Source organism: Gracilinanus agilis, chromosome 2 (genome assembly GCF_016433145.1).
Source record: "Gracilinanus agilis isolate LMUSP501 chromosome 2, AgileGrace, whole genome shotgun sequence".
In the NCBI taxonomy this organism is placed as follows: domain Eukaryota; kingdom Metazoa; phylum Chordata; class Mammalia; order Didelphimorphia; family Didelphidae; genus Gracilinanus; species Gracilinanus agilis.
Window position 1 is genome coordinate 613066372 of NC_058131.1, and position 17542 is coordinate 613083913.

General features: G+C 43.1%; 1 protein-coding gene across 1 annotated transcript; it reads right to left on the bottom strand.

Moving 5' to 3' along the window:
* Positions 1-263: 263 nt before the first annotated feature.
* Positions 264-16759, bottom strand: ACTR1A (actin related protein 1A). The gene is made up of 11 exons (XM_044662544.1): positions 16606-16759; positions 9775-9839; positions 8983-9058; positions 7556-7681; positions 7184-7308; positions 5820-6036; positions 4470-4562; positions 3610-3784; positions 3453-3514; positions 2674-2714; positions 264-2546 (listed from the first exon to the last, which is right to left on the bottom strand). The coding sequence occupies exons 1-11, from the start codon at positions 16651-16653 to the stop codon at positions 2444-2446; spliced, it is 1131 nt and encodes a 376-aa protein (XP_044518479.1). The 5' UTR covers positions 16654-16759; the 3' UTR covers positions 264-2443.
* Positions 16760-17542: the final 783 nt, after the last annotated feature.

Sequence of the window (17542 nt, forward strand, 5' to 3'; positions counted from 1 at the left end):
GAAAGGGCCCTGGATCTGGGAGTGTTTGGAATCTCGGCACTTAATAATTTATCCTATCTAGGCCTCTTTCCTTAAATAAATAAATGATAGAGTCAAGAAGATGAACCCTAAGCCTGATTCCAGCCCTAATCAATGATGCTGTCCAGTGCACAAGCCACTTATGGACAGTAGCAGGTGGGAGCTGGTCATCTGACCTCTACTCAAAGAAGCAGTGGTTGCCTCACCTTGCATGTTGTGGACTATGGACAGAACCAGGCATGAAGTATCTATGGAACAACTTTATTTAAGTACACTGGGCACCACCAGGCAACGTGGTTTGGAGACAGGCTGTGCAAGGGACAGGCTTAGGCTGAGAAGGAAGGTGGAAGGAAGCACACTGCACTTTGGTTGCCACATTGCTTTCACGCACACCTGGCCCCCCATTGGCTGGGGCCTTTGGTCACAGTGGAGTTGGGGGGAGAGGACGATAACTGGCATCTTTGGAATTTAGAAATGGGACAGGCAGGGGCCTGCTGCACATCAAGGGAGGGCCACATGATTATTCACGACGAGTATCAATGAAGGCAAATAGGCACCAAAGGGCTCCTAGGTTATAGGCCACTGTTCGGGAAGGGGTGGCTTGAGCCAGATGCTTCAACTGAAACTGACCCGTAGCAGGAGGTAAAACCATCTCGCTGGACAGGGGGCAGGGCACTGCCTTTCCACCTTTCCTTCCTCAGCCTTGAGAAGAACGCTTCTGCTGCCTGGAGCCCCTGCTTGAAGACCTAGCTTTGAGTGAGGCAGTGCCAATTCTAGTAGTAGTCAGATCCCTCTTCCAGTTCTCCTGCGTAGTCAGCAGCAGGTTAGGGGCCCAGGCTATATCCTCTGTCAGAATCTCCGACCCCAATTTCCAGCTCTGGCTTTTCTTTCTCTGCTAGGCCTGGGGCCCCTGGGGTGAGGCTAAGGGCACAATGCAAAACATGAAGCTAGCCAGGCCTCTGGGCTCCAAGGGTGTCTGCCAACCTAGTACAGACACGCTATATAGCCATGAAAATAAGAAACCAGGTTCCTTTGCTCCTCTGCCTGATAACTACCCCTCTGGGGCTGCAGGGATAAGGAACCTTCTCTTCCTTCCCTACACTAATCTGAGACAAAGCTACAGAACTCCAGTGAAGACATTGGCGCCCAATGCACCAGAAAAGCCCACTAGCAATCTGCCTGGTGATAGGAGCGGGAAGCAGGAGAAGGGATTTAGGTTGGCAGGAATGCCTTTGCTCAAAACCTTCTGTTCCAACTGGTCCCAGTGCCCATGCCTGCCATCTCAGTAGGGTAATGTTAACAATACTTAGTGGGACCCAGTGGGTCCCCTACCTCTCCAGGGGCTGGGCTACTACGCTAAGCTTAGGTGCTGTAAACATTAGTTGTATGGAGGGAGACTAGGAAATGGCAGGAAGCTACTAGGGATTCTCCCCTTGCCAACTCCTCCTTGGCTCTCTTAGTACCTAGGAGGATATCAAACACTTTAATAATAAATAAAACCATATGGCAAATAGGATTTTCACCTAAACCACACTAAAGCAAAGATGGAGAGAGGAAGCACATTTAATTGTGCCTGTAGCTGCAGCTTCAGCTTTCCTCTTCATCATCCAGCTTACCTGCCACAGATGCGACTTGATCCAAAAGGCAGGTTCGCCCCTACCCTGGCTCCTTAAACTGTCTCCTCTGTTTTCTACAAGGTTCTACAGAGCAGAGGAAGAATAGCAGCAAGGGTGTTGGAAGGGATGTGCTTAGCTGGCCTAGGCATCTGCACCTGATCCCAGCCAGGGAAGCCCCTATCCTGCACCACTTCCCTCCTGTGGTCTTGCCCCATAGGTAAATCCAAAGATTCCTATCCTCTCACCCATTCCCCTAACCCAGGGAATTTTGAAACAGCTCCAAGTGTGCTTCTTATTCCACAAACAAAAACACCAAGAAAACCAAACAGTTCCCGCACAGGTCCCCATGATCAAGTGGCCAGCAAGTCATAGAGTGAGGAGCAAAGGGAAGGTGGCAGGCCTGTGCTCCAGCCACCTGGAAGGTGGCAGGGAGCTGGTGGCAGGGCCTTCCTCTCTGGTGGTTCATGCCCTCCTCCTCTCCCTACAGTAGCAGTAAACATAGTCCCAAAAAGAAAGAAAAAGGACCAACAAAGTAATGGGGCACTCCAGCCAGGTGTTCTCCCCTCTCAGGAGTAAGTTAGTGGTCAACCCCTAGGTTCTAGGCTCCATCGTGGGGGAAGTCACCATCTTTTTTTGTCAGGCACCGGGCTCCCCGGGCCACACTGGCACACGCACATACACACGCATACACACCTACACCCACAGCCACACATACCCACATACAGGCAACTCCTCACACACTCCAACTCAAGAAAGCGAGTTTTAAAGTGGAGTTAACTTCGGAGAGAGGTGAAAGAGACGTCCAAACGTTAAAAGGTTTTCCTGTGGATGGATCTGGCACCATCTTCTTCATATTCCTTCTTAGATACCCACATCTTCTTAAAGGTGTCCAGAGAGGCCAGAATGGAACCCCTGAGACAAAGAACCCGAAGGAGATGGATGAGTGGCTTAGGAAGCCCAGGCTCTCTCTAAATTAAAACCAAGTTAAGTTGTTCCTGAGCTCAATTAGGCCTTCTGCCTATTTTCCACAACTACTCACCCAATCCATGTTGAATATAGTCTCTCCTGAGGAGCTGATATCTGAGAAGAGGTTGGAAAGAGAGTGGTTAGGCTGAAATCCCTCCCTTTTCCCCATGTTTACATTCTTCCCAAATGGCAGCCAGTTAGAAGAATCAGTCTCTGAGTAGAGGCTTACTTGGGGCAGTTAGTCTCCCTGGCCAGCACTGTAGCTGATCTGGTACGTTGAGCAGGCTACAATCAACCTTATACTTATTACCACAGGGCCTGGGAAGCCTGAAATGATCTGTAGGGAAAGCATCATTCTAGAGATCTGGGTAACCCACCCTGGAAAAAGTCAGGTCCTGATGATCGGCATCATGGCAAGTGCTTTACTCTCAGCAAAGAGCCAGGTTGTCCAATCCTTTTTCCTCTAGTCTCTCCATATCACTGTGCTGACATAGCCTCTTCTCACATACTGGAAAGCCCCCTAGGCTGGGGCAAAGGAAGCAGAAACAGACACCTGCCACCTTTATCCTGCTTTTCTAACAGGGAGTACTAAGAGGACCTCAGAGTCATAGGCCTAAGGCCACAGTATTTGGAGAAGTTAGAATTTTACTCCTTGTAAGCATACAGGGAAGACAGAACAGACATCACTCAAGGCCTAAATCTTGGGGACTAAGACTGAAACCTGCTTTTTTGAATCATGGCCTGGGTCACTGGAAGCATCTAGTCTAGGGATCAGAGGTTCCAGGGAGGGCCATTCCCATAGGGCCTCAGAAGCCTATTCCCATCCTTCTCCCCACCCCAGATTTTTCCTACCCTGATTTTCACATCTTTTGGAGCCAGTTTCTTCACTTCACTCAGCAGCCTGTCACCAAAACCTATAGAGGCAGAAAAGGAAACGCACCAGTATTTTTTATGGTCCCTTGAGACCACAAGGGCTCAGCAGCTGATTATTAAGAGGGTGATGACAAACCTTTGAACAGGGTGGAACCTCCTGAAAGTACAATGTTGGAGAAGAGTGTGCGCCTCAGGTCCATGTCAGACTTCTGGATGGCAAAAACGAGCACTTCATGGATGCCCTCACTCTCCTCACCAATCAGGTCTGGCCGGAACAGCAACTCAGGGGCACGGAACCGGGAAGGGCCAATCTGCAGAACAAAAAGACAGTCTTTAGAGAAAGAGGCTGATGTAGTCTCCTGTTTCCCCAGAAGTGCAGGAAAGAAAGAAGGACCACAGCATGCTTCTTGCCTCCAGAGAATTTAGAAAGTCCAGACTTAGGCAATAAACTGTATAATATGTATTAAATTAAAAAAAAAAATAAACTGTCCTGAATGCAAATCTCTTGAATAATGTTAAGTCCTGCTAAGAAAAGAAAACCAATATCTCTTGGGCAAGAACTCAGTGAGTACCCAAACTGGCAAATAACCTTTTTCACTGTTGAGAAAAGCCAAAAGCCTCAGCCCAGACTATTCAACTTATTCTGTCAGGATCAATCATCCTTCTAGCCCACTGAGAATAACTCTCAAGTATTTCCATTGCTGGGCCACAATTCCCTATAACAAAGTTCAAAATGCTCAAGCATCAAAAAGTGACAAAGAACAAGGCCACTTCTAGTTATAGCTAGTCTGTGATTATACTGGCTCCCAACACCACTGTCCCCCATTTCTGGCTTCCCATGACAAATTTTGTAGCTCAAACTACAGATGAATTTCCAAGGACTTGGCAAAGAAATTGTGTATTTTTCAGACCTGGACTTCCACATTGGTAGCCCTATTTCAGGCTAGAATTCTGTCCCCTGAGCTTCCTTAGTAGATTTGTGCCCTGTTGAAATACCTCAATGGTGCTTCCATCAGGCAGATAGTACTGAGCCTTCTCTGTTTCCAGAGTTTCATCTTTCTGTGGGTTTATGGACAAGTAGCAGGCTCTCTGTAGGACAAAGCACAAGAGGAGGTTAGGAATAAAAACTGTGTCAGAGCTGAAGGATCCCATACCAGAAGCCTACGACCTATAAGGTCCACGTCAAAACCAAGGGTGGCTTTATGTCTAAGGTCTTTCCCTTTCCTTTTCACTGTTCATCCAACCTCTGATCACTTGGGCATTGTAGCTGAGGTGGGTCCAGGTAACTCCGAGTTCTCCCACAGCCTTAACTACAATGAACTTTCTCCTTCCCTATGACGAATGTGGCCTTAGGGTGCTCCCTCTCTTCTGAGTCAAGTCTCTGTAAGAGTCATCCTTTTTTAGAGAAGGGTGGCACAGGTGGTGAAGGTGTACATCTCAGCATAGACCACCAGAGGGCAGCACTACAGGAAGCACTTCCATTCTGGCTGGGGAGAGGTAGTGAGTAAGGAGTATGAGCTTTCCAAGGAAAGCACAGATAACTGTGGATGAGCAATGTGGTCTGCCCTCAATGCTTCAAGGTTCTGTAATAGTGCTGGTAGAGGTGCTCCCTCCTCCACAAAAAAGGGTCATGACTCCTCTAGTATTTAGTAGATAGCCAATCACCACAGAGTGATGAGAGTCTCCAAGTTGGGCTAGATTGGTCCTCAAATAACAGACACACAATCCATCACCTGGCTTGTCCTGGAAGACTTTCCAGTTTGATAGGGCCTATCACAGCTCATATTCTGCCTCCCAAGCTCCCAGGCCTTGTTTCTAAATGTAGAGATCTGGCCACTATTCCACATAAACCTCCTCTATACTACCAATAGGTAGCCTGCTGGAGAACAAAGGAGTTGTTGTGAGGCAGATCTCCTGACCCCTTTCTCCCAAAGACACTGACTTTCCTTAGGGGTAACTAGATGGTACAGTAGATACAGTAGATCAGAATACGGGAATTGGCCATAAGGAAATGTCCATCCTTAGACATTTACTAGTTGTGCAACCCTGGGCTTTTCTTAGTCTGTTTCTTCATCTCACAGATGAGGATAATAACAATGCCCACCTTACAGAGTTGTTGTGAAGTTCCAGTGAAAAAATGTATGCCAAGCACTTTGCAAATTTAACATAATTATATAAATGTTAGTTGTTATTATACATCATCATTATTATTATTTCCCTTTCCTCCGTATCTCTGGGAAGTTGCCTCAGTTTTCTCTCTGAGCCCTTCCCCACCTTCCTGATGGGTAGCTCTGAATTCTGACCACACAGTTCTTGTTAAGTGTTCCTGTCCGAGGTAGAACTCACCTCTTTGATGGTCTTGACAATCTCAAACTCAGATGATGAATGAAAATCATAGCCTTCCTTGCGCAAGTAGAGACGGAGGAAACGGGAGACATCACGGCCAGCAATGTCAATGCGCATGATAGAATGGGGCATGGCAAAGCCCTCATAGATGGGTACTGCATGGGTGACACCATCTCCAGAGTCCAGCACCACTCCCGTGGTCCTTCCTGTTGCATATCTGAAGCACAAGGAATCAGGAATCAACTGCCTTACCCTTCCTCCAGAAAGAAGTCTACTCCTCCTAGGCAAGTTGCCCAATTCCAGCCAAAGTCAAAGCCTCACATTTATGTAGAAGGCACTTCATCTCCCTGCCTCTCAGTTAATTCAGATAAAGTAAGGAAAGTAAGACACTGGAGAGGAAAACCACATATTATCTTCCTCCCTAAGAATTTAAGCCCTTTGAGGGGAGGACTGCTTTGTTTTGTCTTTGTATCCCCAATATCTAGTATAGTTCTTGGCCCACAGAAAGATACTTACTAAATGCTCAATAAATGAATTAATTCTTCCCTCACAGAGTTGCAAGGAAAGTATTCTGTAAACCTTAAAATGTTATGTATATATGATTATCATCATCATCATTACTATTTTTACAATAGCCTTCTTGGAATTGGACCTAATAGCCCTAAGTGGGCTTAAAAAGTGAAGCAAGATAGAGAAACCTATAGAATGAGCTAATCATGTTCCTGTGAAACCAAAGGTTTACCTACTTCTTCCACAAACCAGAATTCCTTAGAGAACGCCCCTGGAAAAACTGACTCTCTTGGTAGAGAAGATAGTCTTTTTCTGACTTGTCCCAGTGACTCCATTCTCCCTAGACAACAGTAGTCATTTTTTCTAGGCAGAAACCATGATGAAGAAACTGGCAGGCCAGGTGCTAAGGAACACGGGGTGGGGGTGGAGGGAATGTGGTGGCGCAGTGAGAGAAGAAAAGGGCCTTTAAGAGGGAGTTTTAGTGGCATATGCCTCTAAATCCCATCAGGCTCAGCAGCATTCACAGATGTGCATAGCATGAGTAAAGCCATTTCCTAGATTTACTACCACCTATATGGTTCTGCCCATAGGGTACTAAATTCAATGCCAATCTGAGTTGACAGAAATCTGCGTGGACAAAGAGGGAAATCTCATTTGGTTTCTATACGGAACAATCCTTTTAATGGCTAGCATTCAGCTTCCATATTTCCATCTCTCCCTTTTTTCCTATCTCCCCCAACTCTTTAATAGAAAGGGGCACCAGGATGTTCTGAAATAGCCTAACCAGGAGTAGTAGGAGACTAGCTTAGGTCAGTGGCCTGTTTATCTACCCCCGGGGACAAACAATTACTCACAGGCTAAGCACAGCTTGCATGGAGATGAAGAGGGCTGGCACATTGAATGTCTCAAAAAAAACTTCAGCAGCTCGTTCCCGGTTTTTTCGTGGGTTCAAGGGAGCTTCAGTTAGGAGCACAGGATGCTGACAAAACACGCCCAAACACTCATGAGTGAAATATCTAGGGCTGTACTCCTCATTAACAGGGTAGGTAGATAGATAGGAAGACAGGAACTTTGAGGTAGTAGCAGGTAGGCCTTAGTGGTTAGCTGATAAGAACCACCAGATCTCCTTCTCAACAAACAGGCCCATGGGTAAAATTTCCCCAAAGTTAAAGCTTCCTGAACTTTTCATACCTTTGTGGGCTTCCTGTGAACAGAACTACTCTTACCTCTTCTGAGAAAGTCTGAAGCTGGTCTTTGGAATAGACATACTGCCAGATGCGCTCCATGTCATTCCAGTCCTTTACAATGCCATGTTCCATGGGGTATCGGATGGAAAGCAGCCCACGATGCTCCTATGAGCAGAAAGCAAAACTTCAACATAGCCCATGAACCTTCAGCCCTTGTGGTCTAGAGACCTGATATTTTGCCTGCATTCAGAGTGAAAGGGGAAGGGATGAAGGAGAAAAATGAAGTTTTTGAAAAACACAATTCAGATATAGAACATCACGAGACATTATTTTCAGATAGGGTCAGTGTGTCTCTTCCTATTTTTTGGTGATTCTTATTTGTCATAAGACAAAGATATATTGGGAGGGAGAGTTAGTAGGAAGTAACAGAAAAGCTAATAAAATGTTAAAAAATAACACAGGAGAAAAAACTCAGAAGGGCATAGGACCAAATAGATAATTTTTTTACTACCTTGTTCAGTTTAATGTACTTGCTCTTAACTGTATATAACAAAAGTTAACAGTTCATATTTAATCATTTTTTTAAGAGTGTGGAAGGGACTTCAGTTCTTTCAAACAATCTACAGTCTAAGAGCTTTTTTCATCTCTCTAAAGCAGAGATTCTTAATCTGGGATCCATGAAATTAATTTTTCAATAGTTTGATTTCTCCATTCTAATATAATGTTTTCTTTGTAGTCCTGGCTATTTTACTTTGTACATTTTAATATGTTATTCTGAGATGAGTCAGATGAGTAGGTAAGTCCATCCCTCAAGAGGCTTATGACCAAACAAGTTTAAAAAAGACTTGCTCTGGAACAACCCAATACTCAAACCTCCCTTTATTGCCTCTACTGCTAAACTGGAAGAAGTGTCAAGCCATTAGCACCTGAAGCAACAGGTGTAGGGCATTCTGCAAATTATCTGAACCAAAAATAAAATAAAAAAATTCCTATTTCTTATGCACATGTACCTGGAAGGTCAAGGTCAAATTCAGGAGTAACAACATTGTTGTTCCTCTTAATACAAAATAACTGAAGACATTAGCAATACTGGATTAGCGGTATGAGTGCTTATCACTATCTCCATTTTAGAGCCAAGACACTAAATTTTTGCATCACTGCATTTCTTTGCATGCCACTGACAAAATCCCAAAGAATGGAGTCTCAGTTCCATACCTATGTTACTGTTTGCTACTATAAGATCAGGAAAGACTCCATTTCTACAGATAGTTGCTTTGAGGAGTGGATTGAGGCCCTGGATGGGATAAGGAAATACATGGAAGATCCTGAAAGGAAACTGCTTCTTTTTGTGGTTGTGTTGATTTGCTGAGACAGCCAACACTTGAGAGAAGGGGTGGGGAGGGTTTGGAGTAAAATGGAAGGGGAAGCTCCTCTGATGGCTTAAGATTACATCTATAGTTTATTACCTCTGCTTTAGGGCCAATAAAAATGTCCCCTTCCAGGGCTCCAGCCATGACACGAACATGTTTTGGTCTGCCTACACTGCAAAATAAATAAATAAGAGAAAGCTGTTTAACAGAAGGACAAAAAGAAATATTCTGTCAATTTATATCTATCCTCCCTCTATAACCTCAACTAAGTTTAACATATCCCTCTATCTCCCCTCTACAACATATACTTTGCACATAAACATCAAAAGGAAAAAAGGATCTGATTATATTTTTAATAGAATGTCACACCTCAACAGACTCTTCCTTGGTCCTCATATATGGGCAGAGTTAAGGCAGAACTAAGAAGTTCATAAGGTTTCCCTTCTGGACTGTTTGTCTCCACTCCAGTGCTGTTCTCTGGTAAATGTACTTGTCAAAGATGAAAGCTATGAGAAACTCATCCTCACTCAGGTATATGAACTTAGTTCTCTATCTCTCATGTATTGCATAGTAGGTCTTAATAAATGGTTGTTGAATAAATGAATTGTCATTTCAAAAGACTTCAGAGCAATGTTCAAACCAAATAAATGCCTCACTACTGTTAAAATTTTAAGCATCACGTGGAGATATTGGGGCCTCTCGATTCAAACCAAATAGGTAGTCCACTATTGAGAATGTGACTCCCTCTAAAGCTGATACTTGCTCCTTACTCTCTTGAGTATCTGAAATGTTCCCTCAGCCTTTCCTTTTCTTTGAAAGGAAGGGGTTTGACCCTATAATGATAAAGTCACCCACCCTAACCACTGATTAAGCCAACCTGTGACTTACTAGTTTGGGAAACAGTACTTGGGAATTTGATCTCCTGCAAAACCAGCTTTAATCACACCAGAGCCCTGGGGAGAGAAGTGAAGCAAGTTAAAAGTTTAGAAAAACAACGGAGAGTAGTAAAAGGAAAGTGATTATGAGGCATAAATTCAAGGTTAAAGTCCTAAAGTATCTTCCCAGGGCATTTGGGGAAAATGCATTCTCCCAACATATAACTATGTGAATGCTTTTAAAATGTTTTAAGGGCTTGGGCCTGGAAGCATGTAGCCTTTCCTCTAATGTCTCAAATACTAGCAGACCAACCTTCCAACAAGTATCCTATTGATGCTGAATTTGATCTATACAGATGTTATCTAATGAGGCTGATCTTGAAAGGCATCATGCAATGATGCAATATTCTACTAGCCAGTCTCTACTGGGCAGGGGAGGATTCTTGTGTAAGTCCAGAGGAGAAGCTATTCAGACCATAAGAACTGGCCTTGGCCTCTGAGCTCTATGGTTGTACAGTACCCATAAATGATAGCAGGAGTCTTAATTCAGCACCTTTAGTACCACTCAATGGCCTAATGAGGTTAACTGTCAGCTTTAGGTATAGGCACCAACATTTCACAGAACAGATGATGTCTGAGGCTTGACAATGCTTTCTGTACATATCCTCTACCTATCCAGCACCCTCCTCTACCCAGCAGGATTTAAAGCTTCCACTGTAATTGGGACAGGCCCATTCCTGCTGTCCTCTCCCCACCCCCTCCCATCTCCCACCTTAGGATCCTGCCACTTTTAGAATACACAGGGAATGACATGCCAGAGATTGCCCCAACTCACTCTCTTTGCAACTTAATGCCTATATATAGCTACAATAGGCTCAGAAAGGAAATGAGACTGACCACCCAGGGGCTACAATCTAGTTTTTTCTTGTTGGCAAGGAGATTGGGTAAAGTAGAAAGTGATTCAAGAAAAGAGAAAGGAAGATGAAGGGCTTAACAAGATAGTTCTCTAAGCAAATGGGAATGATGAGTCATTGCTAAGAAAAAAGAAATGAGAAGATCCAAAACAAATGGCTTAATTTAAAGCAAGTATGGGATAGAATTTGAAATTGATTACTAGTCAACTTGAGAAGAATCTGGTAACTCTAAAAATACAGTAATAAAAGCCTGGAAAAGCCTCAGCCAGAAACTGGCAAACAAATGGAAAAAAGAATCATCCTACTATGGATACAAGGGCTTTGACTCTGGAACCCAGGGAGAGGACACCATAATGAAGAGATAAGAACAACTGTTTATAAGGGGAATTCTGGGAAATTGGCTAACTAAAATCTCTTGGATTGCCCATTGCACTTCTTTGGGTCTGGCAATGTAGACAGGCCTGTTGGTGCTACTGGCGGATAGTTCTAAGGGATAGAAATCTAGAAAGAAAACTTGTTTTTAAGAGAGCTGAAATATGGATAAAGAGCCCATACAAGTGTCACAGAGAATAAAACATAGCAAGTACTTAATAAATGTTTACTGAACTGATTTGAATGAAATTATGCAAATATGGGTCTTAGGGTCTGGATTATAAACCAGACTAAGAAATCATATTTATTTCTCCCTTCTTTCCTTCACAGCAAGAACACAATAAGTTTGTTGGTCTGCAAGTGTTGTATATTGCTGATTTTTTTCATCTTCTTTTTGCTAGTCTCAAATGAGGTTTTCACCTATTGAGAAAAGGATTTTTAAAAATTGCCTTCCTGAGACAGGTAGGTGGCTCAGTGGACAGAAAGCCAGGCTTGGAAGATGGGAAGTCCTGGGTTCAAATTTGACTTCACACACTTTCTAGTTGTGTGACCCTGGGCAATTCACTTAACCCCAATTGCTTGGCCCTTACTCCTTTTGCTTTGGAACAAATACTTAGTATAGAGTCTAAAACAGAAGATAAAGGCTTAAGAAAAAATTGCTCTCCTGGATATGTGAATACATATATTCCACTGTACTCAAGTCTGCCTGCCTTTACCAGATCCATACCCACTTTGGGAGTGCAAATGGATATTGTAGCTATACTGATGATGTGTGAGGTAGCACCACACTTAGCCCCAGAGCAAGCAAGGACTGCCAGGGAGTGAAATGGACCTTTTAAGAGGCTGGGTGAAGTAGGGAAGGGCTTAGTGGCAACATCTCTGTTCTGCTCTAGCCAAACCACTAGAGCCCACAAAAGGGTTATGCCAATTTTCTTAACAGTAATTTATAATTAGGAACTATGTACCTGGCAAATGAGCTGCTACATACTCTTTGTTATTCACCATGGCAAAAGTCAAATAAATAAACACATAGCAGCGGGCTCATTGAAAACAAGTGTTCATTAAATATTTGATTTCCTCATTAAATATTTGATCTTTGAGAAGAACTGGAGTCTGCTGCCAGCGATGGCTACATGGAACAGGGTGAATTCAGTGCTGAAATGTAGTTTCTAATGTGGGAAGACAAACCACAAGCTCCTCAGCAGGAACCAGAAACACAAAGTACCCAGACTGCCAAGGGACTAGGACTGGGAGAAATTTACCACAGGCACTATGTAATGTTATAGCTATCCATCCCTAAGAATTACAGGAATCCCAAGAAACTGGGAGTCTTCTGATAAGCAAAGATGAGAATATGTTGGCAGAGAATTCAACAAATATAGTTCTACACTTACTCCACAGAGCATGTTTAAAGGTATTCCTAACTACCTTTAGCTATTCTCACCTCCCATTTCTGATTTTTTTTTGGACCCCCATAGCAACTTGAATAGTGTGAGACTTGTGCAAGGCAATTAGAACACACTCAACTAATTTAGTGCACACTCAACTGACTGGCACAACACCTCTTAAAATAATCTCTTCTTTACCCAATCCTTCAGGATCTCAATCAGGTACAAACCAAGTCTTTAAATGTCAGATTCTAGGTTGACATAATTTGGATTGATTTCATTTTCTAGTCCATTTTAGGGTTTCTAAGATTTTCTAGAATCATTGATTTGGAAAGATTTTGAGTTTTATCTGATGCCACCCAACAAAGCTTTAAAATAATTATTTTCTTAAAGATGAAAGTCTTTAGAGCTGATAGTCTGGATAGGTCATCTAGTCAAAGCCTTTCATTTTACAGATAAAGATACTGGCATTCAGAGAGGTTAAGAGACTTGCCCAGGGTCACACAGCAGGTAAGGGTTGAGCTAATATTTGAACCCAGTTCCTTAGACTCTAAATTAATGTTTGTTTCAGTATAGTATAAGTCACAAAAACTTCAAGATCATTTAGAATTTTGATCTTTTAGGAAGTGAACTGGTTTTTTCCCCATTTGCACATGTAAATTCTAAATTTCTCAAAATAGTATTTTAAAATGTTGTTTTTACATGTAATTGGGGAAAACAATTTTTTAAAGTAAACTTTAAGGGGACAGCAAAGTGACTCAGTGGATAGTTAGAGCTAGGAGGCTCTTGAGTTCAAATTTGGCCTCAGACACTTCCTTGTTATCACTTAATCCCCACTGTCTAGCCCTTACCATTCTTCTGCCTTAGAAATAGTATTGACACAGTATAGACTCCAAGAGGGAAGAGAAGAATTGGGGAAAAAAAAAGTGAGGCTTAACCTTTGAGCTGTTAAGTCACCAAGGACTTGGGACAGGAAATGATCATCAAGGACCTGCAATAGCTTTTCTTTTTACCCAAAGGAAAATGAAAAAGTTTTTAAAAATTTTTATGCAAATTAATTTGTACCAGTGATTCTTCTGGTAGATATGTAGTTTTCAAAATATGGTCCACAGCATACCTGTGGGCTGAGAGCTTAGGATTTCAGTGCTGAAAGGGTCCTTGGGGATAATTTAGCATAGCTGACATTTTTTAAAAAGTTAAAAACCTTAACTTCTGTGTTAGAAACAATGCTAAACAGTAAGGGATAGACAAATGTAGTTATGTGACTTGCTCAGGGTTACACTGCTAAGAAGTGTCTTAAGGCACATTTGAACCTGGGACCTCCTGTCTCCAGGACTGGCTTTCTAATCTATTGATTAATCTAATCTACCTGCCCCTAGCCCACGAATTTTTCGCATAAGAAACTGAGGCCCAGAAAGGGGAAATGACAGATATTAGGATCAAAAATCTAGAGTTGGAAAGGATCTCAAAGGCCATGTTGCAGCCCAATTCTCTCATTTTACCTATGAGGAAACTGAGGGCTAAGGAGGTTATATTACTTTGTCCAAGGTCACATAGATAGTAAATTTCAACCTAGATCTTCTTACCATAGAGCTGATGCTCTTTCCATAGTACCATGAAGACTTCTTGCCTAGTGAAAGTTGGTGGCAGGGTTGAGACTAAAATCTAGGTCTTTTGACTCAAGTCTTGTATGGTTTCTACTACAGTGTAGTAACTACACCATTCTGCTTCATTTTCATACTAATGGTTCTATTTAATAGAAACATGTTTCTAGTTGTATTTATTTATACTTAAAAAAAGCTATCACCTCATTGATACTTTCATAAGTAATTCTTTTTTTCCTCTCATTAATCTAGGTAGTTTTTTAGGGTGTTAAGCAGAACTAGAAGTTTTTACTGATAAAAATCCTGCTTTTTTCTTCCCCTCCTTAGTCCTTCCTTCTCTGTAGTATTGCATTCTTAACCTTCAGGAATAAGATTTCAGTGTCACTGTAAAATGTTAAAACTGTGAGACCCATTTCCATCAATAAATGCTCTTCTCATCAAAATAAATATCTCATTCAGTTATCTAATATTGCTCATTCTATTCTCCATCCTGAAAGCTAAAAATAACTGCTAAAGAGTCATCAAAAATTAGCTCAGAGGGGGCAGCTGGGTAGCCCAGTGGATTGAAAGCCAGGCCTAGAGACAGGAGGTCCTAGGTTCAAATCCGGCCTCAGACACTTCCCAGCTGTGTGACCCTGGGCAAGTCACTTGACCCCCATTGCCTACCCTTACCAATCTTCCATCTATAAGTCAATACACAAAAGTTAAGGGTTTAAAATTAAAAAAAAAAAAAAAATTAGCTCAGAATTTCAAACACTAAGAATTCATTGAGATCCCAAATCTAGATTTAATGTGGCATATTCTCAGCAGTGTCCTAAAGACAAGTGACAAGTTTCTCAAATTTCACTTTTAGTAGATGTACTAGCATGTCTTTTTCCCAGTGAAAAGCCAAGTTTCTTATAGTTTCAAAATTAATAATAATGTTACTCTGAAGAACACTTTAATATGTCATTAGGGAAAGAAAAATGGGGGAACACTCAGATTAGGGGGAATTAATATCCTTTATAACAAAGAAAAAGCAAGGATGATAGGAAGGGTTGGAATTGAGATTACACATTAATCCAAAACAAAGGGGATCAGTTAAAACTAATGGATTTAGGGGGCAGCTTGGTGGCTCAGTGGATTGAGAGCCAGGCCCAGAGAGGTCCTGGGTTCAAATTTGACCTCAGACACTTCCTAACTGTGTAACACTGGGCAAGTCACTTAACCCCCATGGCCCAGCCCTTACCACTCTTCTGCCTAAGGCAAGAAGTAAGGGATTAAAAAAAAAAACAAAACAACTCATGGGTTTACTGTTTCTGCTCCCCAACACTGCTGAAGGAAATTTAAAAACTGTTGCCAATTTTACAAAGGGGACAAAAGGCAGATGAAGATATACCAGATACTTCTGGAGGCCAGTAGGCATAGGAACCCAAATTTCAGAAATTAGAGAAAACACAGCTATGGCAGTTTTCAGGATGATTGGAATTTTCCTTTTACTACTTCCCTCAGGGCTCTTAGGCTGCTTATCACTATCCTCTTTCTCCCGACACCACTTTCTTTAGATCAATGGAGATAGCGAGGCTAGAGAAAAAAAAAACTTCCTTTGGTCGGACAGACATCTTCCCAAGAGCATGATCAATGTGGCAGTGTTCAAAGGGGGCAGCTCATTTAAGTAGGGAATTGACTTCCTAGCTTCCAAGGAAGTCTATGTTGAACCGTAGCACCTGTAATCGCCACGGGCTTTTACCTTTTCTGAGGAAAAAAAATGCATGTTGCCAGCCCTTAAACATAAAAGTACATTTGAGACTACAGTTTCATCTTATTCTCCCAAAACTCAGGTCCATTTGGGTTTTCCTCAAGAGGAAGGGAATCTTCCATGGTACTGACTCCCAGCTTTATAACTAATGACCACAAAACCAATAAAACTCAAGGAAATTCCCTCACAACCACGAAGGGTCCCTAGGACTCCCCATCCGACCCCACCCAGAGGCGGGATCTGAATTACCCACGTATCCACCCCACCAAGCCCAGAACTACACAAAATCGGGCCCTACCCCACCCATGGGCGGAACCATGTCCCAATGGTCTCACCAACCGGGAGTCCTAAGAACCTATCCCCGACAATCCCTTTTGCCCCGCCTCTCCCCACAGAAATAGGAAACCTTACAGCATTCCATCAATCCAGTCAATCGACTGAGGAGTTAGCCAATCGTCTCAGAGTGTTGCCCCATCCGGCTAGCCCGAGGGGTGGAACTAACTAGTTGAGATGGACAGCTACGCGAGCCAATATGATCATCGGAACTAGAGAAGGGGCCGGGCCCTGGGCGCCGACAGAGCGGTTAAGGCCCCTCAGGCCAAGGGCCCGATGACCAGGGGGATAGAAATGGGGCCTTTCTCTCCTCCAACCTCCACCCTAGGGATGCTGGCCTATGGACCGGCTAGAGACTGCCTTTTTCCAAAGAGAAGGCGACGGTAAAAGCCTCCTGACAGGCCAAGCCAGTGACAAAGAGTCAGCGGCCAGGGCGGGGGACCCTAGGACTAAGATAGCCGGGCCCTGCTCGAGGAAGAAAGAACCAAGACTCACGTTGTCGATCACGACAGGCTGATTGGCGATAACATCGTAGGACTCCATGGCAGAGGGGTCACTTCTCCCGAGGAAGAAACTGCCAGCCGGGTCCGCTGCTGCTACCGCCGCTACGCATGCGCCGCGTTGTCGCCGGGACAAGGCGGTCGGGAGGGGCCGCTCCTAGCCTTCCGGAAGACTACAGTCCCCAATGGGTTATGCGGTACCTCCTACTGGGAAAGCAGCTCGCAGTCTGTTCCAAAATCTAGCGAAGCTTTGCATTATGGGTACCAGCTTTTCCTTCGCACTGTACTTTGGGCTTTGTAGTTTACTTAAGGAGTGTGGCAGGAACACGAATTGTTTGCTGTTGATGCATGATGGGATCTGTAGTCCCCCCAGTGTTTGAGGAAGGTTTCGAACTCTATGCTGGGACATGTAGACTCACTGGACCAGCTCCAGCTTGATGACTTTGTCCTGTCCTCTCATAAATATGTTACAAGGAGTCCACCCAACATACCGAGAACTTTTCTCGATAGAGTAAAACTCATTTTTCGTTCTTGCTTTTTATCTCATTCTTGCTACTTGTAGGTCCCATCTCCTTTCCCATTCTAGCAAGACTTTGATATCTGTATTTTCAGTTTTGTTTTGCAACTTTTTGGGGTGTAGTATTCATGCAATCAGCTCAATGTTATCTGCAAACACAAACTTGCATCTTTAAACCTTACCGTTTAGACTCCTTGTTTTTAGATTTTGTCTTGCACACCCTTCATGACAATGCCTTTAGCAAGCATGTGTCCTTTGATAGTGCATCATCAAAGGTTATCTCCATAGCTGTATCCTACAAGGAATGTTCTTTGATTTTTAAAATAGAGCTGCTTTGTTGGAGAAGATCCATTAAGACTGCATTTTACTTTAGGAAATTAAATGGTTGTGGATTGAGTATACTATAAGCACAGTG

Coding starts and splice junctions, on each gene's coding strand:
- ACTR1A (XM_044662544.1), bottom strand. CDS start 16,653: ATGGAGTCCTACGATGTTATCGCCAATCAGCCTGTCGTGATCGACAAC. Junction 3,515..3,609: donor AGGTTCCACCCTGTTCAAAG/GTTTGTCATCAC, acceptor CTGCCTCTATAG/GTTTTGGTGACAGGCTGCTG. Junction 2,715..3,452: donor CAAAAGATGTGAAAATCAGG/GTAGGAAAAATC, acceptor ACCTCTTCTCAG/ATATCAGCTCCTCAGGAGAG.